Source organism: Polyodon spathula, chromosome 20 (genome assembly GCF_017654505.1).
Source record: "Polyodon spathula isolate WHYD16114869_AA chromosome 20, ASM1765450v1, whole genome shotgun sequence".
Taxonomy (NCBI): Eukaryota; Metazoa; Chordata; class Actinopteri; order Acipenseriformes; family Polyodontidae; genus Polyodon; species Polyodon spathula.
Window position 1 is genome coordinate 27,453,073 of NC_054553.1, and position 25,696 is coordinate 27,478,768.

A 25,696-nucleotide genomic window follows, 5' to 3' on the forward strand; every position below is an offset into this window, starting at 1 on the left:
CACCTGCATGGTTGAGAGGACTAATAAATAAATATAAACTGAGCAACTTTGTTTATTTAGGGCGAAAACCGGAATTGGGCTTGTTTTTATTGGGAGTCGCTTTAATTTGAAGACAGTAGTGGGTTTTGTTGTAATAGGTGACGTGACTTCAACAGTTAATAGTTATAGGGGTGGTTTTGGTGATTGAATGGTGTCAGTGTATATGCACGTCTGTACAAACACCCCCACCCCTCTCCCTCTGAAATGGGTTGGGCTTGTTTTTCCGCTATTATTATTATTATTATTATTATTATTATTATTATTATTATTATTATTATTTTACTTTATTAGCGCTAAGTTTCGAGAAAAAGAAATGGGTAGACTTTTAAAAATAATGTTTTGGACAACAGTAAACTGCTGATAACACCTGTCTTGTGAAATATGAATGATCTTATATCTTCCGGGTATTCTGCTTAGAATATTTTGCCAACAGTTCTGTTTCTGCTTTCAGCAATATTAGAAGTGTGAGTACACTACTGGGTTGCTATAAAAATAAAAAATAAATTAAAAATGAACTTTTCATGGACTACACGTGTTTCCTTTATCAATGAAAGCAGGAAGTCCAGCAACGGAAGCAACATTTTAATAAATAATTTTAATCAGTGGACAAAAACCCCTCTCAGCCATTACCGTACATGCATGAATCATATGCTGTTGACAATGCGGTGCAACACTGCTCCCTTCTGGTTTAGAGTATGCACTGCAAATCAAATTCAAACCCGACGGTCCCTAAAAGGCTGACTGAGTATTGGAGGATGCTGAGTATTGGAGGATGCTGAGTATTGGAGGATGCTGGTAAGTTCAGGTGAGCGCAGAGACAGTGCTATCTTAAAGGTATAGATTGTATATTTATAATAATTATTTAAACTTAAAAGTTATTGTTTGTATACAGAATGCTGGAGTTATGCATACGTTTTAAGAACTGGGCAGTTTTTTCTTCTTAAAGATTAAAACCATTTAAAAACGTATATAAATAACTGTTACAGAATTTGTTAAACGATGCTGTGTGTTTTTCTGCCAGCTGACGGCGCTGTAGGAGGTTGGACGTTGTGTTTAAAACACAAGTCATTCGTGGCATTAAAATGCTGGCTGGGCCCAGGGATCAAATCAGTCGGTTTCTGCTGTTTGGCAATAAATAGATTTCTGCATCACGGGGTTTCAATGCTGCATCTGGCACTTTGTCTGAGCGCTATATATATATATATATATATATATATATATATATATATATATATATATATATATATGTGTGCATTTGTATTTTTTAGGGGAAGTCACAGAGACTGCATTACGAAGACACCAATGAATGATAAGTGTAAAATATTAATAAAACTAGAGCTGCGTGACAAATACTCTCTAGTGTAATAAACGGTTATTTGCTTTATTGCGTCGCTGTGTCTTTAAGCAAGCTGTGCCCTTCACCTCGAAGCGAGACTTGCCACACGTGTTCTGGGTACACGTGGTCGGGAGTTTCGCTGCGGATCTGTGCAGCTCCTCCTGGCTGCAGTGAGAGGAGGGAGAGAGAGGGGGCGCTGTGTGCGTGCGTGTGCGTGTGCGTGTGCGTGTGCGGAAAGCGTATCTAGTTGAAAGTGAAGATTGTTCACTGGAGAATGAGAAAGCGCTCACACAGGTAAGAATGAAAACCCGTACGAGTGTCAATTGACATTAACTCTCGTTTACTTTTATTTAATGTTTTTAAATCACGGACACAAAATATGACGGTATTATAATTAGTCACTAAGCTTTGTTTAACCCATGTTTTAAGGCTCATAGAGTCATTTCTTTTGGGAAGACTCTGTCCATAGTTTAAAAGGACACAAGGCCTGTCAGGTGTCAGCAGGTGGCTGAAAAGATTAGTTTTTGTAGGACAGAATAATAAACAGGTTCTGTGCGCAGATTTTAAAGCTGCAGTTTTCCACACTCCAGTTGATCAGTACAGCTCCCATGTTATTTTGTGATTTGCTCATTCACAAATTTGATAACTGGGAATTTGCTCTGCAAGGAAGGACCTTCCCTTAGGTTACTTCCCTAAATATTCACCCCAGCTTCATCTACGGGTCTCAATCCAGTTGTCCGCTATATACAAATATACAAAAGAATATGTTTTCATGTTTGAATTGAAAACTGTATAAGCGTAACTAATACGCACAAAGGTATTTGATCTGAAAAAAAGCTTCATTTTGTCATAACCTTTTTTTTTTTTTTTAAACCGGTTATTCAGTTGAAATTGCTGACCTGGGCAGTGAACTAGATCTTGATTTATCGCAAATTATTTTTATTCCGACGGTACACGTAACGCTAATATAAGACTGTCAGCAAAAAAAAAATCTGTCTCATTTACCATCTCTGCGCAGGTGATTTAAAGGTCAATTTCAGCCAACTGAAATTCATACAGGACAGATTTTAAAGTAAGCCATACATAGCAGCAGATCAGAAGTGCAGTGTTGTTTTACCCAGATTCTTAAGTACTGGTCCAACCACAAATTAAGTGTTTGATTTAAGTATGCGTTGCTTTCCTGTGCACATAAGACCACATTTACAGAAAGCCTCGGAGACTTTAAACTTCGTCATCACAACTGAAGGTGAGGTGGTCTCTGCACAGCAAAGCACTTTGACGTCTCCAGCGGGTGGTTCCATCTACATGCGGTGTTGCCAGTTCTTGGAAGGCTAGACATGCCTCTGGCATAGGAGGCGGTGTGGTCCAGTGGTTAAAGAAAAGGGCTTGTAGCCAGGAGGCTCACTGGCTGTGTGACCTGAGCAAGCCACTTAACCTGTGAGACGCTGTTGGAAGTGACTTCAGCTGATGCACAGTTCACACACCCTAGTCTCTGTGTGCATTTATTAATGAATTTATTTGATATAGTGATATTGTATTTAATTTGGATACGAACTCAATATTCTACGTATTTATTTTACGATATTTGTTTATTTAAAATAAATAATAAATAACAACAACAACAAAAGGTTCCATTTATTGCATCGTTCTACCAGGCTGTTCGATCTGTTCACTCGTTTGTGATTTTAGAATCGTTATCATTCATTTTGAGATTTTTCCACAGGGGTTTTATGATTGACTTGAATCTGGTGGCTGGCTGTACATTTTGGAAACAACGTAAATGTAAAAATCAGTTGTGCTAAGACACTGTAACTGACCCTGCCTCACAGTGAAAGCGAAGAGTTGTTTTTGTGACCTTTGGTCTTGCTCTCAGCTGTAACCTGAGTTGTAAACACAAGCAATTTTAAAATGGACTCCTTGTGAAAGTTGCCTCAAGAACCTCCTCCCGGTGTCGCTGATTAGTCGCATTCACCGTGATTGATCTCAGACGTCATCATGGGACTAGCTTTCTGATTGGCCTAACGGGTAGCCAGTCACCGCTGCCCCGCCTCCCCATATTGCAGCATGGAGGGTAGAATGTGAAAAAAATATCGCTACTGTGAAGCGAGTAAGGAGGGCGATCTTCTGAATTACAAAGACTCAGACGCGTAAAAGATCACAATTAAAGGTAAACACGGTTAACATATTTCAAGAATTACCCGATCTGTGTATTGTAGGAGGCTGTCATTTTGTTAAACGTGTATGTTTGTATTACATATTTGTTCGTGGCCGTGTCCACACACGGGTGGGGGGAAGAATTCAGAACGAGAGTGAGCAGATAATATACATACTTTACTTTCTTATACAGTCAAGGAATTCATGCAAAACCGCGTTTGATCTTATCCACATGTTATAACTGGTTGCGAGTGTGTGTCGTTAACCGATCTGTGTTTGCATTTAACATTGTCAGTGTCTTATTCGTAATTGTGGTGGAGAGGGAAATGTACATTCCCCTGCATTACAGCAGCAGCATGGTGGGTTATTAATAGAGTAAGCGACAGTAGGACTAGCTCAGTAAGGCGCTTTTTAAACGTTCTTCTGTTGCTGTACAGACTTTAGTTTTGTACACGAAATAACAAATGCAGCACCTGTCCATCTATAAAATGTAAATCCGTGTGCTAGTCTAGGAAAGAGAAATTTTAAAAATCGTACCCCTCTATCCACGTTGTAACGTGGGGCTCGGGGCGGATGCACTACTGTAAGCGAGCAAGAAGGATTTCCGCTCATGTTCCCACCATGATCTAAACTGAACAGTTTACGTGGTAAATAAATCTGTTTTTACTGAAGTTCACAAATTATACTCGCAATTGCAAAAAAAAAAAAAAAAAAAAAAAAACAAAATCAAAATCAAACAACAACCCCCCCCCCCCCCCCCCCCTTCAGGTCACAATTAAAATAAAATACAAATAATAAAAAAAAAAAAAAACAGCAGCAACTTTGGCACGTTTTTTTTAAATGCTGAGACAAACACTGTAATTTGACTCCTGCGAGTCCAGACTGTCCTGTACTTACTGAATTTTTCATTTATATTTGGTATACACAATTACACAGCAGCAATACAAAACAGCTTAAAAACTTGATGCTATCCCAACCCCCTTACCCGTAAATTCCTGTGACTCGAGCAAACGGAATTTGCTGGGTTTCACAAGTATAGTTGAACTGGTATAAACTACAGCACTTAACAAGTGTTATAAAATAGCTTATCTCTTGTTTTTGTTTTTGGGGTTTATTCATTTTTTTAAAGCAGGGAACCTATAAATATGTGCAATAAAATACGTTGTACCAGATCAGACTTTTTGCTTTGCAGGGTCTTAAAACTGCTGAACGTTTCAGATTAAGTGCAGTAGAGTATTCTGATTTGAGCCTGGAGGTACAAAAAAAAAAATAGCACAGACAGTGGTCTAGATATAAAATCTAATATTTCTTGATTCGTGTTGCCATGCATGAAGTCAACATGAAATTCTGCTCTTGCTCTCTCTCTGTAACCAAGCTGTTCACAAATAGAACTTGTTTTCTGATAACAGCTGCTGTGATTCAGAGGAAAGGAATACAGTGCTAGGAAACCGAATACTTAAGTAAAAACAAGGAGAGAAAGCAATGTTTACATGACTTTTATTCCTGAAGTTACACACCCACGATTGCTCTGATGTTGAAGGGGTTATGACACATTGCAGTTCCATTTCTACTTTCTGTCCATTCAAAATGTATAATCATTATTATTAAATTTATTATAAAGCTGAGGCAGATTGTTAACCTTGTGGCCCCCATGTGTGGCATTCAAGTAAATGTTAGTATAGGCATGTAAATTGTATACTGTGAGCAGAAGCATTTGCACTGCAGGTACAGTAAGATGAATGAAGTTACAAAGTAGACACTGGAGAGGTATCTGCGTGTACAATGTATCTCCTCTCTCACAGGGGTGCATATTCTCTTGCGAAAGGGATATAGTTCAACCGAGGTGCCTGTGTGTACATGTGCATGTCACACTTTCATTTTCACACATCCTATTTTTCGTTCAGGGACTGGCAACTCTGCCCCTTTCAGAACACTTATGTGTTCCAACCATGTTCTTAATTATTTAGTTGAACCAATTAAGCCTCTAGTCAGACCTCTGAGTAGTTTTGTTATACCTTTTAGGTGTAAAACAGCACTCCAGAAGATGCTTATCTATGATCTAGTTATTCATAGTCGAATAATCCAACCCAGAAAAACAAAGGAATTCCTCAAAATACAGACTTTTTTGTTAAATCTTTCAACAGTATATGGTAGCTGACTTAAGTCATCCTAGACTTATAATGAAGGGGCAATGCATACGCTACATGGGCAGTTACTGTCCTGTTGCACGAACAAGCTGTTTGTTGTGTCCTGGAACCAAGGACGTTGATGCATTAATTTTTCAGCATGCACATATACATATTGCTGATGCAGCTTTTACACGCCTGCAAATAATTTATAAATGTAATGCTTAAAATAATGTGTCATCACCACTACAGTCAGTGACTTATTACCATGTCATGTTTAGCAATGTTTCAGAAAATGTTGTACCATTTTAGATGACTGCAGAGGTGTTCACCAGAGTCTTTTGCAAGCTATATGTTCAGTTCAGCTACCTTTGTAAGACGGTGAAACCACTGAACAAGTTCTCTTACAAATGGCCAATGAGTCTCACAGCTGACATGCTGCAGCTTCACACAACACAGTAAATCCTTATAAAAGAAAAGGTAGTGTATGAAAAGAATGCCCATTTAATGAAACACTATAAAATGCCTAGCTTGAGACCTCAGTATTGGGCTGTTTTTGATTGCAAATACCTGAAGCCTTGCTGCCTCTGGTAAGTAATCTATACTTGTAACCAAGTGCAGTATCTGGGGCATTGTTGGAAGAAAAACATGGGATCAGGCAGGAATCTTCTTGTGCCAGATGTTTTATTTTTTTTCTTCCCCACTGGTAATATTTGCACATTCCCATTTGGGATTTTGATAGGGATATGCTTTTGGTAAATAAGCAGATAACATTTTCTGCATCGCAAAGACTTAACTACAAAGTAAAAAAAAAAAAAAAAAAAAAAAACACACCAAAGTATATATTGAAATGTTTATATTTTAAATGCACTCTTCAATCAAACAATGGTTAAAGTTGTCAGTGGAGATGGAACTATATACATAGTCAACACATTTTCAGATGGTATGTTTTTTAGAATAGTTTGTTTCTTAAAGGTTCATTTAACAAAAAAAAGGGAACCTATTCCATTTGTTTTTTTGTTTTTGTTTATAAGTAACTTTGCCCCAAATGATACAGTTATTTAAATAATAAATAAGACAAACATGACCCACTCTACAACGCGAATGCACAATGGCTACAGGAAAGCAAAAGCGAGTTGTGCTTACAATTGAAAAAACTTAGAAATGCTTTCACTTGTGGAAAAGGGTGTTACCAGGGATATTGCGCAAATGTAGCATAAGATGCGGAGACTGTAAGATCTGGTCCTCCCACCCTTGCTTATGTGCAGATTCTCCTGGTTATCATCACCCTGTTTTGTTGTCTGATTTAGGGATCGCGAGCATGTTTCAACGCTATAGCAAAGCATTTTAGAAATCGATTGTACTAGTCTACAATAAAAAAAAAAAAACTTATCCCCCCCCCCCAAAAAAAAAGATGACTTGCGGTCAAACATCAGACCTCCTGTACCATTATTTCATGAAGATAAAAGATAGAAAGATTATTTATGGCAGTGCCTGTCTCTCAGAATAATAAAAAAAGTCAAGATACAGTAGTGTTTAACTGGCTGTGAACGCTTATAGAAAACCTGCCCTCTCCACAGCCTTTGTGTTTTGTCACTGCTGTCTCTGTGATTACTCAGAGGGCTTTGTTATTCTTAGTACTGCACATTGTCACGTGAAGGTTGTCTTACCCTTGTGTGTTTAATCCATGTGCTGCTGCTCCTTTGCAGAGCTTGATGGGTAACCCTATTCATGCGCCCCTCTTTTACTGTAGTGTTCCAGTGAGGCATTGGCTGAGTGATGGTACAGGGCAAGGGATTGGCAGTAGAAGCTGAATGTTTTGCTCCCCATGAGCTGGTTTGACCTGGCATCTCATTTTGTCCTGTGGGTGCTGACAGGGATAGCTTTTTTCCTTGCACGTTTATTCCCGGAACTAAAAACTTGGCAAAAATTGGCAAACATATAATAGTGGCCCAGCACAAGGCATATCAGATAGACTAGGGTCTGCCATGCCTCAGCAGGAGCTTGCACCTTCTGGACAGCAATTTAGTGCTTCTGAAACGCCAGAAACAAACAGCCCCGTGCACTGAGCAGGAGTGCAGTGCCCCACGATTGTTTGCTTCCGCCAGCTGTGAAGCCTTTGTTCCTTAATTAGTGTTGCAGTCAGAAAACTGAAGCAGACGGCTGCCTGTACATCATGTGCACAAAATGGCATGTTACAGGGCATGGTTACAGGGCTAACAATGTTCTGGGGGGTGAGGACAAAAAAACAAGCGACCTTTATGAGCATCTCAACAGGGTCTGAAACAGTCTGCCTCATGAGTGAAGATAGAGCTTCTGAGATGAGTTGGGCATCTGCCCTCTCCACAGACTGCATGCGCAAAAACTGCACCAGCCCTTTCTGGCAGAATCATGCATATACTATCTCCTCTTCTATCTAGCCTCACTATCGGTTGAACCACCTGACATCACTGACAGGAACTTTGCACCTTTTTATTCTGTCTTTCAGCTCCCTCAGCAATGTAGCGCATAAGTACTCTTGCTTGTTTGTCATTCCTGTAAGTACTTCCTAGATTTATCCTGTTCAGCTCATCAACCCAATATTATAAAAAAATAAAAATTAAAAATAATTTCTATTGTTACACTTTCTGACTGAGGATCTGCTAAGCATTAACATACTATGTTTTTTCAAGCTTTATACAAGCTTTTTTTTTTTTTTATTGTACATTTCACAGGCGAGTTGCAGGAATAAAAACAAGAATTCACGGAAAGGTCATCAAATAATGTAGGTTTAGCTACATAATATACACAAGAGCTTTTAAATAGTGCACCAAAGCCAGTAATATAAAGACTGTTGCTTTTGACTGCTGGCAAGTTTTAAATGTTAGAGTACAAAACTTAGTTAAAGGTCCTTTTTTATTTATTTTTTTATAATAAGAATACTATAAGATGCAGAGTTTCACACTGTGTAACGAAACTGATTCCTATTTCTCTGTGCGCATCTGCCGTAAATGTGTGTGTGTGTGTGTGTGTGTGTGTGTGTGTGTGTGTGTGTATATATATATATATATATATATAGAGAGAGAGAGAGAGAGAGAGAGAGAGAGAGAGAGAGAGAGAGAGAGAGAGAGAGAGAGAGAGAGAGAGAGAGAGAGAGAGAGAGAGAGAGAGAGAGAGAGAGGTGTTTCTGAGTAGCCTACAGAGCACTGCCTCTTTAAACATAAAAACAAACAAAAAAAAAGTTGAAAGATCAAATCACACAGGCAGCAAGTGTCCAAGAAACTGGGCATCACAAAGATCAGAAACAGATAAACCTCTCGTTTTATCTGCAGTTTGCAGGAAATAAGAAAGATGTTCAAAGGCAATCTAAAGCATTCTGTTTAGCAGTGTTTATTTTTAGAGAGAGCTAGTATTTATTTTCAACAGACGACTTGGGTACACTAGCTATGTTTGTATGAAAAAAGTTTCAAGAAATGTCATTAATATTTTTTGAAGATACAAGCCGACTTTTTTGTTTAAAAAAATTAACAAACGCTATGTGACGATCACAACCGAGAGGTTACAGTAACATATGATCTGTTCATTTACATGCTCGCTCAGCAACAAAATACAAATCTCGTTCACTGACATATAGCTACATGTAAATGCTGTGGGCATACACAACCAAACAATAGACACTCACATATTTGTATTTTCAGTGCATGGCATACTGCATTTTAAAGGAAATAAAGGCAGTGTCTAACCATGTGTTTTTACATAATTTACAAGATTTCACTGACTTTTGTTCAAATTCACGATTTTCGTGACCTCTGTGACGAAATCATATCTTTAGTCATCATAAATACCAAATAAGAGTATTTTTATTTAATGTGGTTGCATTATAGTTTACTATCGTGTGACTCCCTTTTTCATAGCTTGTACCACACAAAACAACAGAACATATTGGACATACTATCCTATAAAAAAAAATCTTGTAGCATAATAATAATAATAATAATAATAATATGTTGGACCTGGGGCACTTCGTAATGTGCAATGTGTTTAAAACAGCAGTCGCTTTATTAGAATGAAGACTTCACTTCCAGTGATGTTAAAATGCTCAAGTTGAGTGCATTTGTTCAGCAATTGATACCCATGTGTTCTCCTTTTTCGTCTGATCTTTATTCAGCTCTAGCGACTGCATATACGCAGGGATAAACACTGAGCAGCTTCTCCACAAACAACCGCTCATCCATTTTGGTGTTGTAATAACCATAGCAATGAGGTCAGTGACGAGGTCAAAGTTCAGTTGATTTGAACTGTCAGCGACTGCAGTTTGAGCAGGGCGATTGCCGATAGAAAGTATAAACTGCACAGCGACACGACAGCGATGATCAGCAGTCGAACGATGTTATGTGAACAAAAACGTACTAAACGTATAGTTTAATAATTTTATGATTGCTAGACATTTAATATTTCAGTATTATTTATCATCTGTATTTTGGGAGCTAATTCCAGGCCAGGATGCCCATTCTTTTGGTTCTGTATTCTTTACAATTATTGTCAGTGTAAATGAGAAGGCACGTTTTGGCGATCAATCCCGAACAGTGACTTTACTGTGCTGTGTGTTTGTAATAAATGGCTTTGCCTCTGCTGTGTTGCAGTGATGCACGATGCCCATAGTGGACAAACTGAAAGAGGCTCTGAAGCCGGGTCGGAAGGACTCTGCTGACGACGGCGATCTCAACAAGCTCCTCGCGTCCTCCGCAAAGAAAGTGCTGCTGCAGAAGATCGAGTTTGAGCCTGCCAGCAAAGGCTTCTCCTACCAGCTGGAGGCACTCAAGAGCAAGTATGTGATCCTCAACCCCAAATCTGAGGGAGCGACGGGACAGAGGCCCACAGAAGTGATCCAGATCAAAAAACAAGGTGTGTACCGCACAATGCCAGGGTCGGGAGCGGTTGTTCGGTATCTGTGGCCATGTTGGTGGCTGTTATTGTGCCTTGTATATGCAATTAGTAGTGACTCGGCAACGGTGCAGCAAACCCAGAGCTACAATGTCAGATGGGAACGCAGCTTACAGGCAAGCCTGTAGGCACCCGGCCAGTCTATAGGGGTCGCTGGTGTGCGGTGAGCAGAGAACACCCTGGTCGACCTAAGCCCTCCATCACGGTGGCGGCGCTCAGCTAATTGTGCGCCGCCCCCTGGGAACTCCAATCCACAGTCGGCAGTGGAATAGCCTGGACTCGAACTGGCGACCTCCAGGCTGTAGAGCGCATCCTGTACTCCACATGAGCGCATTTACCAGATGCACCACTCGGGAGCCCGAATGTACCTTTTCAGCATACCGTGTGATGGTATTTTAATTTGCAGTAGACATGTTTATGGGTGAAGATCTCACATTGCCTGTGGGTGATAAATGTTTCCCTCTGTGCAGGTTGTGCACTGTGAACCAGAGTGCTGTTTCCCTGGAATATCTCCAAAGATGTAGGTTAGCAACTGGCCAAAGTCCAGTCTTGTTAGTGTCACGACTCATATATGTCTAGTTCTCTTAATGGTTTAATTTCTTTGCTTGTCTGCAGTCTCGGAGAATGCGAGTTGGGGGCACAGCGATGGCATTCCTGCCCCTCACAAGATGCTGTTCCCGGGGAACAGGCTGTCCATGAAGTGGGAGCGAGTTTATCGGGTTGGAGCTGGCCTCCACAACCTGGGCAACACCTGCTTCCTCAGCTCCACTGTGCAGTGTCTTACCTACACCCCACCGCTAGCCAACTACCTCCTGTCCAAGGAGCACAGCAGATCATGTAAGCCACACTACCTCGTCTCTTCTCTACTTCTCTCTTGAATCTTGCTTTCAGTCTTCCTGGATAACTATGTGAACGGATTAGTGCATGTGATCCCGATTTAGTAGGAGAATTTCCTTAATAATGAGAGGGGGTTAAGATTAAAAAATGAATCGCAAGCTTTGAGAAAAACTTGCCTTTGTCATTTGAGAAGTTTTTAATGGAGAAGTTTTTTTTCTAATTATTAATTCGCTTTTTATGTTTTAAACTGCAGATACATAGCTGCCTTATTCCAATTATAGTCTAACACAATTCAGTAACAGCAGCAACTGAGAAAGCGTTGCTTACTACATGTCTCGCTTTTTAAAGCCTAGCTGCTTTTTTGTGCAGTACAGTCTAACGGCACCTATGTCTTTATTTCAGGTCACCAGTCTGGGTTTTGTATGATGTGCATTATGCAAAATCACTTAATCCAGGCTTTCGCCAACACTGGCAATGCCATCAAACCAGTCTCCTTCATCAGAGACCTGAAAAGTAAGTGATGGTTTATCTTGTATAGGAATGAAATACTGTCATTTCAAAGATGGAAACAGATATTGTATAATAATATAAGAATCCATGCCTGAGCTGTTTTTTTGCTATCTTTTCAATATCAGTAAATAGATACACGTGTACAGTCATCAGTATCAGTGTGTAGGACTTGCTTTAGCCTCCTAAATTCACTGCACCCTCTGGATTGCAATTTGCAGTCTGCTGCATTGGCCTCACATGATCCCCCTGCCCTTGTTGCATTACGGAGCTGGCTGCTGCTTTTACTGTGGCATAAAATTGGATGGTCATCAAAATTTAAATACAAATAGAACAAAAACAGACGCTTTCCCATTGTGGAATGGCTGTAGAGCCCTCTGCTGCCATATGCACTGGTTTTGTAAGTAGTGATGTAACATGGACTGGTAAATGCACCACAGATTGTTTGTTGCAGACATTACATTGTGATGGATTGGGTTTACAAATTGATGAGGTCTTCATTTTTTTTTCACTTTAATAGTAACTGTGCAGTCGTGACTGAAATGTATTGGTCAGGCATTAGGTAGCAGAAGAACACTAACTTGTTGATTTTAGTATTCTGTAACATTCTCAGTGGTACAGCTCAAGGTGTTCTGTTTTTATTTATTTTTGTTTGTTTTGAGGTCAGATGCCTCCACCAGATTTTGTTGTAGGTTGCTTTTGTAAAATATATATATATTTTTTTAATTTTCTTTAAGAAATTGCCAGACATTTCCGCTTCGGGAGTCAGGAGGATGCACATGAATTCCTGCGCTACACCATTGATGCTATGCAGAAAGCCTGCCTTAACGGGTACACCAAGTAAGTGACAAACTTTGTTCATTTGAAAGTAGTTCCTGAATTACTCCAAACTTGCTTCATTTTATGTGGAAAATGATGTTGTTTTTCAAAGTACCAGAAACTGTATCCACATACTTAGTTTTCTTCCCTTTTGTTATTTTACAATTTCAGGTTAGATAGACAAACGCAGGCCACCACTTTGGTCCATCAGATATTTGGAGGTTACCTCAGGTCAAGAGGTAAGCCCTGTGTAATCATCAACAATACATCCTGATATTACTTTTATTGCATGTTCATTTCCAGTGAGAATATTGAGTAAGAGGGAGATGGAAATTATCTTTATTTTTGTCTTTTCTTTGATCTCCCCCCTAGTCAAGTGTTCGGTTTGTAAAAGTGTGTCGGATACCTATGACCCTTATCTGGACGTAGCGGTTGAGATCCGGGTAAGTGAGGCATTAGTGCTTGCAGATTCGGTTGCTAAAAGGACAGCGAGACCTGAACTGCTAGCTGGTAAATTGAAAACACCCTGAAGCAAAGAGGAATGAGCACTCTGCCTCAGAGACCTGCTCTACCTTTTCTGTAGCCAGGTAATCGCCTTGGAAAAATTTATACGCAGTAATTCACCACATACTTAGTAAATGCATACTTTTCATATTTTATCATGACGATCTAAAGGTTGTGACGTGCATTTGTGCTTATATGTGACCTCTGGTAATTGATTCATTTGCCTGTGGAAATTCTATTGTTGCAGCTACAATTTGGTGTCGTGCGTGTTGATTTAGTTATGGTTATAGATGCTGTAAAACCTTAAGCCAGCCTTTTAGATTTAAAGAGCCGTTTTGTCTGTTTGCAGCAAGCTCCAAACATTGTCCGAGCTCTCGAGCTGTTTGTGAAGCCAGATGTCCTGATTGGAGAGAACGCCTATATGTGTGCAAAGTGAGTTCTGTGCAAAACTTTGAGAACATCCAGACAGTTCTGTGTTTGCTTACGCTTGCCACACAAGGCATTGCTAGAAAAAAAAAAAAAAACTGTTTGCCACTGCTGGGCTTCATTGCAACAACAAAATCCTTATTTTTTGGAGAGATCCCTGACCAGGGTTGGGCATCTCTCCCTGTGCAAGATGCCTGTGAACTTTATTTATTTACTTATTTTTAATACAGAATATCCTGATTTAAGTGTTTAAAAGGTTTCTAAGAATGATTTGTGTAATGATTGAGAATGCATGTTACCAATGGCAATAGCTTGTTGTAACTTGTGTTTTTTTTTTTTTTTTAATCTGTGGAACATCGATTCAATTCTGACAGCTATGGCTAACGTGTATTCTGTGTTTGTGTAGTAGGCAGGTCTGTGTAGCGTAGGGATGTTTAGAAACAAAAAAAAGTGCATTCTCAATTTGTTTATTTTTTGTGTCCCTTTTCTCCTCAGATGCAAGAAAAAAGTGCCAGCGTCGAAGCGGTTTACAGTTCATCGGCCGTCCAGCGTCTTGACCTTGTCTCTCAAGAGGTTTGCGAACTTCAGCGGGGGCAAGATCACCAAGGTAAACGAGATGCAGTACCGTTTTGATTAGCCTATTTTAATGAACAAAGCACGTAAGGGTCATTCTAGCTCAAGTGGACACAATTCTGGGAGGTCATCCTTCCATTAGGGGTTTATACCTGAACCAGATGCGATTGAGGAAATGGGGCCAGTGCAGGTGTGCATGCAAGTGAAGAGCTGTGTAAATGATGCAGCCCCACATGGTGAGGCGGTGGTGAACATGGCAATTGTGGGCTGTGACCTAGACGAATACCATTATCATTTAAACCCAGGTTTCAAGAGCTTTCCACCCAGAAATGCACATAAAATATTGATATGGTGATATTGATAGGGGGAGTAAGCCCCCTTGGTCCTCTCCACCTGGAATGACCCATAAGGCAGTGTACAGTAGATGATTAAAATGTCCTTTAAATACAGATGGACACACATTTTAATTGTCTTACTGCGGTTTAAAAATACATGGTAGCCTTTGGTTAGCTTTTTGATGTTAACCGTCACAGGGATGATTTATTAGACCCGTTTCTGTTTCCTCAGGATGTTGGTTACCCTGAATTCTTGAATATCCGCCCATACATGTCCCAGAGCTCCGGGGATCCTGTTATGTATGGACTGTACGCTGTTCTGGTGCATTCTGGGTACAGCTGCCATGCTGGTCACTACTACTGCTATGTTAAGGTGAGAAATAAGCAAGCTCTTAAAGTGGCTGAGCTCAGGTATCCAAAATAGGCTCTTGTTATTAGGTGTCCAGCAACTTCTTTGCATGCTCTATTTGTGTTGATTTTTGGGGGATAATAGTTAATCGCCCAAACACGGCATGCTCAGCTCTCATGCGGTGGCCTGGTTTTTGTGCTTAACAGGTTGTGAGATTTTTATTTATTTATTTAAATAATTCAAAGCCTTAAGTTTCTGCATTGAAGCATACAGCATTCTAAGGCGCTGTGTTACTGCCATTTAGAGATACTTAGCTGAAGGTAGCAAACGATAAAGCTGCTGATTATTCCTCCTGCAGGCCAGCAGTGGACAGTGGTACCAAATGAATGATTCAGTGGTGCATGCCAGCAATATCAAAGTTGTCCTCAACCAGCAGGCTTACGTTCTGTTTTATCTAAGGTAAGGGTGTATACAAAAATTTGGTTTGTTTTTATTTCTGGTGACTTTATTTATCAGCATAGTGAGACGTTAAGATGTCTTCATATTTGGTACTCCCTTTTTTTTTATTTCTATAAAGAATCCCAGATTCAAAGAAGAGCTTGGATGGTCTTGGGTCTAAGCAGGGCTCAGTCCAATCTGGTAGGAACTGCATGACACCAGAACTAGCAAAGAAATCCACTCTTAATGGAACTCTTTCTTCACCGCAAGTAGGGAAGGTAAGACCATGCAACATGTTAGAAACATACATAAAATCGTTAAGCTGCATTTTTACTCTGGTTTTATTCTGGGATTTATTATAAATGTACTATAGTGTCTACTATATACAGTTGATGATATAGGAGTGTGCTGTCTCTGATTTTATAATTGTTTCTGATATTAAAATCTTGCTATGACTGTAGGCTGTTAACTGCTTTAAAAAAAAAAAAAAAAAAAAAAAAAAAAATCAACTTTATTGCTTGTAACAAAGTTGTAATGTAATTTCTGTTTCAGTGTAGCTGGATTGAGCCTGCCTTTATGTTGGTCAAGAATGTGGCACTGTGGATTCAGCTGACCCTAGTTAGTCAGCTGGACTGTACCTGTAGTAACATAACCCCCCCAGGTACAAGACAACCTAAATAGTCATCAGCGGCTGAAGTCCTTTCATAAAAATGAGTTTTTTTTTAAACCGGACCAATGTTATTCATGACTAAAGATACAGATGAACCTGTTTTTATAGCACCTCGCTTAATATCATGTTCTGTTCATTATCACGATTTTTCCAAAAACACTCGCCGTGCACCAGCGGTTCTTTGAGAAATTACCTCTCTTAATATCATCTCACAAACCCGCTAATTGGCACGATTTGGGCAGCCTGTGAAATGTTGCGTGGCTGGGCTTTACTAAGTAACCACGTGATAAAATGAATTTCCAACACAGCTAATAATCAATAATCAACTTGGCTGATAAACTGACATTTTGTGCAGCCTGTCAAATGCTGCGTCTTAACGGGATGCAGTCCAATTACAAAGCACCAACTTCACCACATTCTTCTTTTTTAACATAGTTTGTCTTATTCACAAAAAACCCACAAAGTGCACCACCTAACTGATGGCTCTCATCAGTCGACAATTAGTGACGTAAACTGTTTTATTCCAGTTAATGACACAAAATATATTTGTCCTGTAATAAACGATATGCATTTGTTTAAATGTACAGTATTAAAACACTGCTCTTTAAGTCAGTTAGTTTTTTTTTTTTTTCTCGCACTCATAGTGTGCTGTCATAGGCAACTGTGAAACCCGGTTTATATCATGACCCGCTTTATGTCACGAATTATGTTTATAAATCACGATTATAAAGTGGGTTCATCTGTATATATATTTCCAATTGTTTTGTTTGTTTTTTTTCTCAGAAACTGGAGTCCCCGCAGTTGAGGAAGGTCCAGGCTGCTGATGGGGTTGGTATTCCAGTCCCTCGTAACGGCACCAGCCAGTCTCCGAAGTTCTCACAGGGCTCTCAGTCCCCCAGGACCCCCTCCAAGCCCTCCAACACCCCTGCTGTGTTCGCAGAGCCAATAAAAAAGGTGAAGAAGCTATCACCGCCACTTCAGGCACGGGGCAGTCACGGGACGGTTGTCAATGTTACCGGTGGAGGCAGGCCTGAGAGCGACAAACGATACGGGTCTGAGAGCCGGGGCCTGGCCGTGTCTACCTCAGTGAAATCACTGTCAGAGGCAACTGCAGAGGGGCAGGATCAGAAGGTAAAGGCTTTTTTCCTCGTTTATGCTATCGTGTGTTCCAAGACCTCTGGTTAAGGTTGTGGCAGCCGCTGCTTCTGCTGCTGTGACATCTTTAGGTAGAGAGATGAATAAATGCATTAAAGGAACATGTAAGAGACAAACTTGCCAAGTCATGCCTGATTTCTTTTTGTGTCTCTTTGTTTTGAGTGTTTGTGGAATTCGCTGCATAGCTTTTATCAACTTCTAGTTAATAAATTTAGTCTGAGTCCTTGTCAGTCTTAAAATTGAAGTTGGATGCACTGCGTAAATAATTGCAGAAACTGCCAGACATTTATGGGAGATACTCTTTTTACAATTAGATGAGATGTGAATTGCAGGATTTGGACCCTGGTGAATCCCACCTCAAGGAGATGGTGAACTCTCATAGCATTCACAACGGAGACAACCCAACAAGGAGCTGTTTAAACGGATTTCAGTCTCTCAGTCGAGGGACACCAACCCACGCTGCCACCAGCGGCAAGGCAGCTGATGCGAGAGCTACAGAGGAGCAGAAGATGGTGAAGTTAAAACCCCAGGCCCTGATGAACATCTCCGAACCCACCAGCACCATGTCACCCCCGCCTGCCAAGAGGCTGGCACTCTCAGCTAAGAAGGTGAGAGTACACTCTTGCAGCAGCGCCCTGGCTATCAAGTCTAGCTGTCCAGTACCCAAGGCAGACTGAAAGATAGAGCCTCTTGAGATAAACAGTCTGTAGCCACAGTCCCTGAAAACAGGACTACAAAACCTGTTAAAACTTGCTGTTATCTGGAAGGCTTTCAGGGTACTTGAGGGCCAGAGTTGAGAACCACGAGTGTCATTCATAATAAATTAGGTTTTTATTTTTGCATTGAACTGCGCATAACTTTTTATTTATTTTTTTACACCTTAAATATAAAAATAAACTAACACTTCAGAAACCACAAAAAGGCTTGTAGTATATTATTTTCAGTTGGGTTTAATTTGATGTTCTATAAGCTGTAAACTTGCTGAATTACACTAGTTCAGCCCGGTTTAATTGAATGTTCTGTGCCACTGTTGTCTTTTTAACTGACTCTAACAACCGCCTGTCCTATCTTTTTGTTCAGTGAGAGTTGTTTTTGTATTTCTTAGCCTGCTTTTTCTGTCCTTTCTTTTTAATCATTTCTGATTGTTCTCTACCATACCCTTTTCTGTTTGTTTTTTCTTTTATTTATTTGTTTCCTTTTGTCTTTATTTTATTTTATTTATTTATTTCACATTCATGGATGCGGTTTTTTTTAGACCACCAAGTTTTTATTTATGTCAATAACTGCAGGCGGGCAGCTCCCTCCAGACACAGAGCAGCAGTGAGCCTCTGTTCCCTCCACGCCATCCTTCCAGCTACCCCCCTCATCCAGTGAAACACCAACAACTCACGTCTTCATCGCCAGCACACAAAAACAGGTATTTAGTCCTGTAAGACACTCCTAGAACACTCGTCTCCTGAGACAAGAACTTCTGAGCTGCTGAGAATTCTGGTAGTTCTTCCTTTGCCGTCTCATAAGTTGTCTTGGCATAGTACTGTTTTATTTTGATTCTACTACTGCTACAAGGTCACCCAACTATACATGGTACAGTGCCAAGGCAGCGATTTTATTGAGGGGTTCTGGGTGCACTTATTTATTTGTGGCGTCAGAGCCCTGAAGTATTTGGCCTACTAAAGCTGGTTCACATTACCTATTTGGGGAGGGAGGGAATGAATCCTTCATTAGATGCGCTATTGTTGTGAGTTGTGTTTATCAGGGCTAGGTATCTTTGCCCTGCTAATTTGATCCTGTACTTTGATCCTGGCTATTTGTGTGATCTAGTATGTTTATGTAGAAAAAACCCTCCTGGGACTCCCATTTATACAGGTGTCCTGTTTGTCCTACTTGTATGTGTATAAAGGATAGATCTGCAACATAATATCAGTTAGCCTTTTTTCTGTTAGGGATTTATAATGGAGAATGATTGCTTTAAGAGGCTATGTATAAACCTAAAAACCACATTAAAATCACACAGGCCTTCAATTTCCAAAGAGTTAATTGTTTTCATCCTGTTATGTGTTTTATGTTAATCTCTATTTTTTTCTGCTTTGACCCTTTTTTACCATTTGTTAACTACTGCAGCAAAAACTTCCCCAGAAAGGAAAATCTTTCTTTTTTTTTTCTGGGATAGAAGTAAGCATGGCAAGTGATCTTGGCAGAAACAATAAACAACATTATAGTATATGTCTGGTTCATTAGTGTGTACAGTACTCCTGAGATATGCTGTTGGTTTTTAGTTTTGTGTGGTGTTAACATGTTCCTCTTGTCTTGGCAGGGTTCTCTCATCCCATCCTCCCAAATTGCTGACTCCATCTAAATTAGGATTAGGCTCCGCATGTAGTAATAGTAGAAACCCGAAGAAAATGTCTGAATCTGATTCACTGAACTCACAGCGGACCTCTTGCTTCCACCTCAATGGATTTGCTGCCACAGCTATGGTGCTCCTCTGCCCGCCTGGCCCTGACTCCAAGGCACCAGTCGAACCTGGGATCGGTTCTGAAAGACTTCCTGCTGGTACCGTGGAGCCTGAGTCCAGCCTTAACCACAAAAGAAAAAAGAAGAAACATAAACGCAAATCAGAGGGAGTGGGAGAGGAGTGCCCACCGCCAGAGCCTGAGGTATCTGCAGAGGCCGGCTGCGAGGAAGCGACTGAGGTCCCTCACAAAGACAAGAAGAAAAATAAGAAAAAGAGGAAGTGGAGGGACGAGGAGTCGGGGGAAACGGACCCTCCCAGGAGAAGCGTGCACACTCGCCTGGAGGAGAAGGCAGAGGACTGGAGTCTCACTGGGGCCTGGAGCATCACCGCGTCTACCCAGCACTGTGAGAAAGGTGAGCCCGAACACACGGCCAGACAGGGCGACGCTTCAGGAGAATCTGCCTCGCACAGTCCTGGAGGAGAAGAGGAAACGGCAGTGCGAGTCAAAAAGAAGAAAAAGAAGCAAAGGGAGAAACGCAGAGAGACACCTGTAGAAGAAGCGGTTCCAGAGCCTGTGTTGGAAAGGTGCAGTTTAATTCCTTTGATCATGTGCTGTTTTCTGTAATGGATGTTTTTAGGGAAATAAAATGCATGCAAAATTACGTTCTCATGCCCATGTGTTTTTTGTTTTTGTTTTTTTTTAATCTGGCAAGGGTAGATTCACATGCACCTTCAGGTTTTATGAATTTTTACCTAATGTGGCTTTCCCATTCGTGTCCCTCACTAGCTCAACACTGGAGGAACAACAACCAGCAATGAACACGGTTGAACTGACAGAATCAAAAAAGAAGAAAAAACACAAAAAAGAAAGGGAGGACAAAAACAAGGAGAGGAGGAAGAGGAGTGTGAGTGACGAGGAAGATGCTGATTTCAATCCCATTCCAGCGAAGCACACCATTAACGGGGAAAGAGACAGAGAAGCCAAACGAGGTACAGTGGTGGCTTCCGACACCCTTTAGTTATGTGTGTTGGACATAAATATACATTTTTAAATCCAGCTATGCAAAGGTGCTACTTTGTTTCCCTCATAGCTATGCATGGCCAGGATTTGAAACTTTTATAACTTATTAAACTGAGTTTAAACAGGAAATCTTAAGGTTTGCAAGCTGCTGTTGTGTGTCTATCTGTCTGTTTGTTTGTTTTTATTTTTTTTCCTTCAAATTCAAGGTTTCTTAGAGACAGATCACATGTTCCTTACACTAGATTTAAATGAACTGCAGCTGTACCTTATTTCTCTCCACTGCAATACAAACTAAAACCTGGCATTATCCAGACATGCCATGCAGATACTGGAAACCAGGTGTTCTCGTTAAAGCAAGATCATTTCCTCCAAAAGAAAATAGCAAAAACCACAGCAAGCATAGCATTTGTGAAAATGGCTTTCACAGTACCATCCGGTAGCTTAAAATCTGGACATGCGCAGGAACGATATATTTCAATGCCTGGTTTGTTTTTCCCCACAGCTGCAGTGTTCGTTTGGGACAGCCAGGTTCAGGATGGTTATAAACGTACAGTGAACGCTCCCATGTCGGAGAACTCTTGCCCGGCTCCAAAGCCTTCCAGTCTTGCCTGGGATGGCACAAAAGGGTCCAGTGTGGTGGATGAGCTGCTTAAACACTCCATGGATAAGGCATATGGAACAGAAGGTAGTTCTGATTAACATATAAGGCTGTTTCGAAACTGCAGTTGGGTCTGGTACAGTTGTGTGTGTCTTTCCTCTCTCAGTACAGGCACACAGTCAGTTTAGAAGTAAACCTGCAGGGCAAACTCTCACTTGCAGAGAGTAGTGGGTGTGTGGAATGGGTTGCCAAGCCTTGTTGTTGCTGCTGATTTCATTGTGATCCTTTCAAGAGCCGTCACATGCTTTTCTGTGATCAGTTAGGGTTTTTTTTTCTTTTTTCTTAATGAACAGCATCAGTTGGTTAAGTGTACTTTGTGACTTCTCTCCCTCATGCAATAGACAGGGTGTCTGTAAAATCAATACTTACTGCACTTATTGTGGAAGATTATTACTGTTTTTAGTCATCTTCCTAATTTTCATTTATTTTCTTCCTGTTCTAGTCCTGACTTGGGAGGGGGCTGTCTCTGCTGTCAGCCGGGATGCTATTGAGGATGCCAGATTTGCCAAAAACGACACTGTGATTGATGAATGGGACGAGGATTTTGACACAGGAAAGGTGAGAGATGCCATACTACCGGCCTTTTATTGTCCAGTCTTCATTTTGTGGTGTTAGTTGTTGTCTAAAATGTGCTCTACCCTCCTTTTTTAATATTCACAACACCTGCAACACAAGTGCCGCTAGTGAAAATAGCTGGTTAAATAAAATACATAAAGGCAGCTAGTTTTTATTTTATTCTTTTTTTTGTGTGTGTGTGTTTTGGTTCATCAGGTTAAGAAAGTTAAATTTAAAAAGGAGAAAAAGAGAAACTTCAACGTCTTCCAGAAAATGCAGACCCATCGTAATTTCTGGTCGGCCACCCATCCAGGGAAGTTCTCCAGCCTGGGCTACCGATACTGAGCTGGGAGGTTCGGGTGAGTACAGAAATAAATCCTCACAGTCATGGTACCTTTACCCTTTCCCTTTTGGTAGCCTTCCCTTTACGGCAGTAATAAAGTCGTGCTGAGGCGTCTCGTGTTCCAGGAAATAATACTGGATTGTAGTAAGAGTTTATTATTCCCCTGAAATTAAATGTTGTTTTGCTGCATGCATTGCAGTGATGGATTCTGATAGTTGTTTGTTTGGGTCCTTACAGGTAAAACATTTACATTTTAGGAGTATGGAATAATGAAGGGATCATACAGGGATTCGGCAACAGGCAGCTGTAGAAGAGTTTGAGTCTCCTCCGTGCGATGCAGTAATGTGAAAATTAAACATCGTCGTCATTATCCTGCTCCTTGTCTAATGCTGTCTGGAGGCCTGAAGCTTCACTGAACCAAAGGAAGGCTGGAAGCCATAAGAGGACCGTACTGAACTGTAACTCGCTGAGTGGCCTCTGGCATGACTGTGAAACAGTGTGTACAGACTGCTAGGTGCAGGGCTATTTTTGACTCTGGCTCTGTTTAGTAGGATGTATACCAAGTACAAAACCACTTCTTTATTATTCTATCTTTATATTGAAGAATATATGGACACAGTAGTGGTTCAGTGGTAAAGCCGTAATGTTTTAGTGGCTTGCATTAAATAACTATAATTATAAATGTAAATACTTGGTTTTCGTAGTCCAATTTGTACTTAATATGTATACAACTTTATAGAGGATGTGGGTGTTGTCAGTTTAGTTGCCCATTTAAAAAACGAACACAGTATTAGTGAATACTGAAAATCTAGTATAGTCGTTGGTATTGAGAGGGGTAGTCCCCTCAATATCAATCTCACTCCGTCTCTCCTTCTCTCTACCTGCTATTGTAGAAAGAGATAAAGCAGCATTGTGTTTTTCGAAGGACTAACGTTTAGACAGAGGTGCAATACAACATAATGTTCAGAAGGCACAATAAAGGTGTTCTGAGGAGACGAGCAGTGGGGGAGCTTATTATCCCTCCAGTAAATGAATTAATCAAAACAGTGTGTTTTAAAAGGACAACAATGCCTTCTACACAAGTAACAAGTACACTGTGTTTCTTCAAACTCAAGGGGGGTTCACCTACTTGAATATATTGCTGGCAGGAATACACACACAGTTTATAAACGCAAAAATAGTTCCTGAAAGAGAAAAAAAAAAAAGAAGGGGATTCAGCATGCATAAACCCAAATGTAGAATAGCTGCAGGTCTGTTTGTATCAAATAGAATGGGTTGCTCTGGAGACTGCTGAAATGTGACTGTAATTTATTTTGATACACGCACCAGGGTTACCTAATATTCCGTAGGCTGGCTGGCAGTAGAAGTGGCATACATTTCCCAGAGTTCCACCTGTTTTAAAAGCTGTGGCTATCCACTATCTACCCTTTTCAGTGGTATTCAGTAATAACAGAAATAAACCCCTGAAACCGGTTTCATTTTAATAACCAGATTTCTGTTTACCAGTAACATTAATATGAGATTTCAATATCAAATATGAGATATGTGGTGTTTTTTAAAGTTGTGAATAGACCGGAGTAGATAGATAAAATATGCATATCTGATGGCCGTGGTCTGAAATACAAACGTAGTACAGTACAATCCAGTTCGAGACTTGAGTGCAATATGCAGTGGGCACTGCCGAGTGTATCAGTGTGACTCCCTTTCCCCTTCCCCTACTGCCACTAGAGTGGTCCTGGGTTGCAGAGCTGAGGCTAAGCACACAGCTGGCCATAATGTCACACAGCGTGTGAATCCTCTTTTATAGCTCTACATACAGTGTGTTTTTAAAATGGCGTGATTTTTGTGACCGCATTGTGCTTTTCCTTTTTTATTGTGGTATCTCGCCAAGATCTACCTCCGCTGCTTCTGGTTTTTGCAGTTCAAGCCTCTTGATTTATTTAGTGAATTGCTCTTTGGGCTTTGGGCATGGCCAGGTTGAAGGTGTCAAGGGCAGCTTCATTTTTTTCACATTTTGCTCCTTTTCCCTCTCTCTTTGAGAACTCTGCTGCTGTATAAACATATCGATTTCGATTTTTGTCTAATTTAAAAAAAGCAAAGCAAAAAACAGTTAAATTAAAAGGAAGTAGCCTTTGCAGTACTTAACTCTTTGCTCCTTTCAAACTGCCCACACCCAGAACATACCTGTGATTTGTATTCTGCTGTACAAAGTGCTGTATGTGCTCTGCAGTTTGACATCCCAGCAGTTATCTTCATGGTGCAGTTTGGCCCTATTCATCCACTGCTGGTATATAGTGAGATCCTGTTTTAAGGAAGTGTGTGTGTGTGTGTATATATAAAATGTGTGTGTCTCCACCTCTACTTTCTATGCAAATTCAGTGTCTGACCATCAAACAGGTTACCCCTAAAGCAGCGGGCACCTCAGGAAAACGCTTCATTGTTGATTTTACTCTTTTCGTCTCTTCATATGCTTCCAGAAATTCTGTTTTGTACCTGTAAAGAAAAAAGGATGAGTGGGGTCATATACTGTGTCCTTTAGATCTCTTACTCTTCCCTATATGTAAACATACAAATAAATAAATATATATATATAATACTGTCTGATGTTTCAGATTTATATTTTAAGAAAGATTGAGGTACTACGTAAACAATGGTATCAAAATGCTTTGGTAGTATTGGATATGTACAGTACACTTTGTGCTTCCAGTGTAACCAGAACTCTATTATATATATATATATATATATATATATATATATATATATATATTATATATATATATATATATAAAACACAATATATATATACACAAAAAAAACATGTTGTAGTTGTTGGATTGTAAAACTTTAGTGTTTAGAATTTATCCGCAATTTGATTTGTCAAGAAATGCAATATGTTATATAATAATCATAATATGGTTACTGTAGTGAATACAGTAAAATGGGATTGAGAGTACTGTACTATAGAGTTTATGAATGTTTCATGTGGAAATCTCTGAATGTATTAAGATTCTGATGTGTGTGTGTGTATATATATATTTTAACAGACGCTTCTGGTTTAAAAGTCCTATACAGTATATCGTATTTGCATTTACGGTTCTGTATTTTGCACCATGTTTTCTGACCAAGGGGTGACCTTTAGAAACTCCAAAATAGGGAGGGGGTGCAATAAAGTTGTCAATTTTCTGAAGTGTTTTTTTTTTTTTTTTTTTTTTTTTTTTTTCTGGAGGTCTGACTTTGTTCCTTGGTGGATTTCACTGTTTCACCAGAGTTAGATCCTTCCAAATCACTGGCACAAAATTCCACTGCAGCATCATGTCTACAGGGGAAGAAAGTGTTTAGCTACAGTACAGAGGAACCTACAGTTCAGTGCTATTGAAGTAAGTTGGCCCCTGTAACCATAAATGCCTAAAAAGCTTCACCCAGCCCTAGCCTTGTATCCATGCACCAAGCTCAAGAACCTGTTTCACCTTGGC

General features: G+C 40.2%; 1 protein-coding gene across 2 annotated transcripts; it reads left to right on the forward strand.

Moving 5' to 3' along the window:
• Positions 1-3,435: 3,435 nt before the first annotated feature.
• On the forward strand, positions 3,436-24,935 carry LOC121295423 (ubiquitin carboxyl-terminal hydrolase 36-like). 2 transcript variants are annotated; one of them, XM_041220005.1, is made up of 21 exons: positions 3,436-3,542; positions 10,278-10,539; positions 11,194-11,415; positions 11,818-11,928; positions 12,660-12,762; positions 12,913-12,980; positions 13,114-13,184; positions 13,595-13,677; positions 14,167-14,278; positions 14,812-14,952; positions 15,287-15,387; positions 15,506-15,644; positions 16,820-17,167; positions 17,506-17,799; positions 18,481-18,608; positions 19,506-20,231; positions 20,434-20,636; positions 21,170-21,352; positions 21,768-21,883; positions 22,097-22,239; positions 22,461-24,935. In XM_041220005.1, the coding sequence occupies exons 2-20, from the start codon at positions 10,287-10,289 to the stop codon at positions 22,223-22,225; spliced, it is 3,531 nt and encodes a 1,176-aa protein (XP_041075939.1). In that variant the 5' UTR covers positions 3,436-3,542; positions 10,278-10,286; the 3' UTR covers positions 22,226-22,239; positions 22,461-24,935. The 2 variants fall into 2 exon arrangements, with proteins under 2 accessions (XP_041075939.1, XP_041075940.1); XM_041220006.1 differs by having other exon boundaries at positions 17,524-17,799.
• The last annotated feature ends 761 nt before the right edge of the window (positions 24,936-25,696 follow it).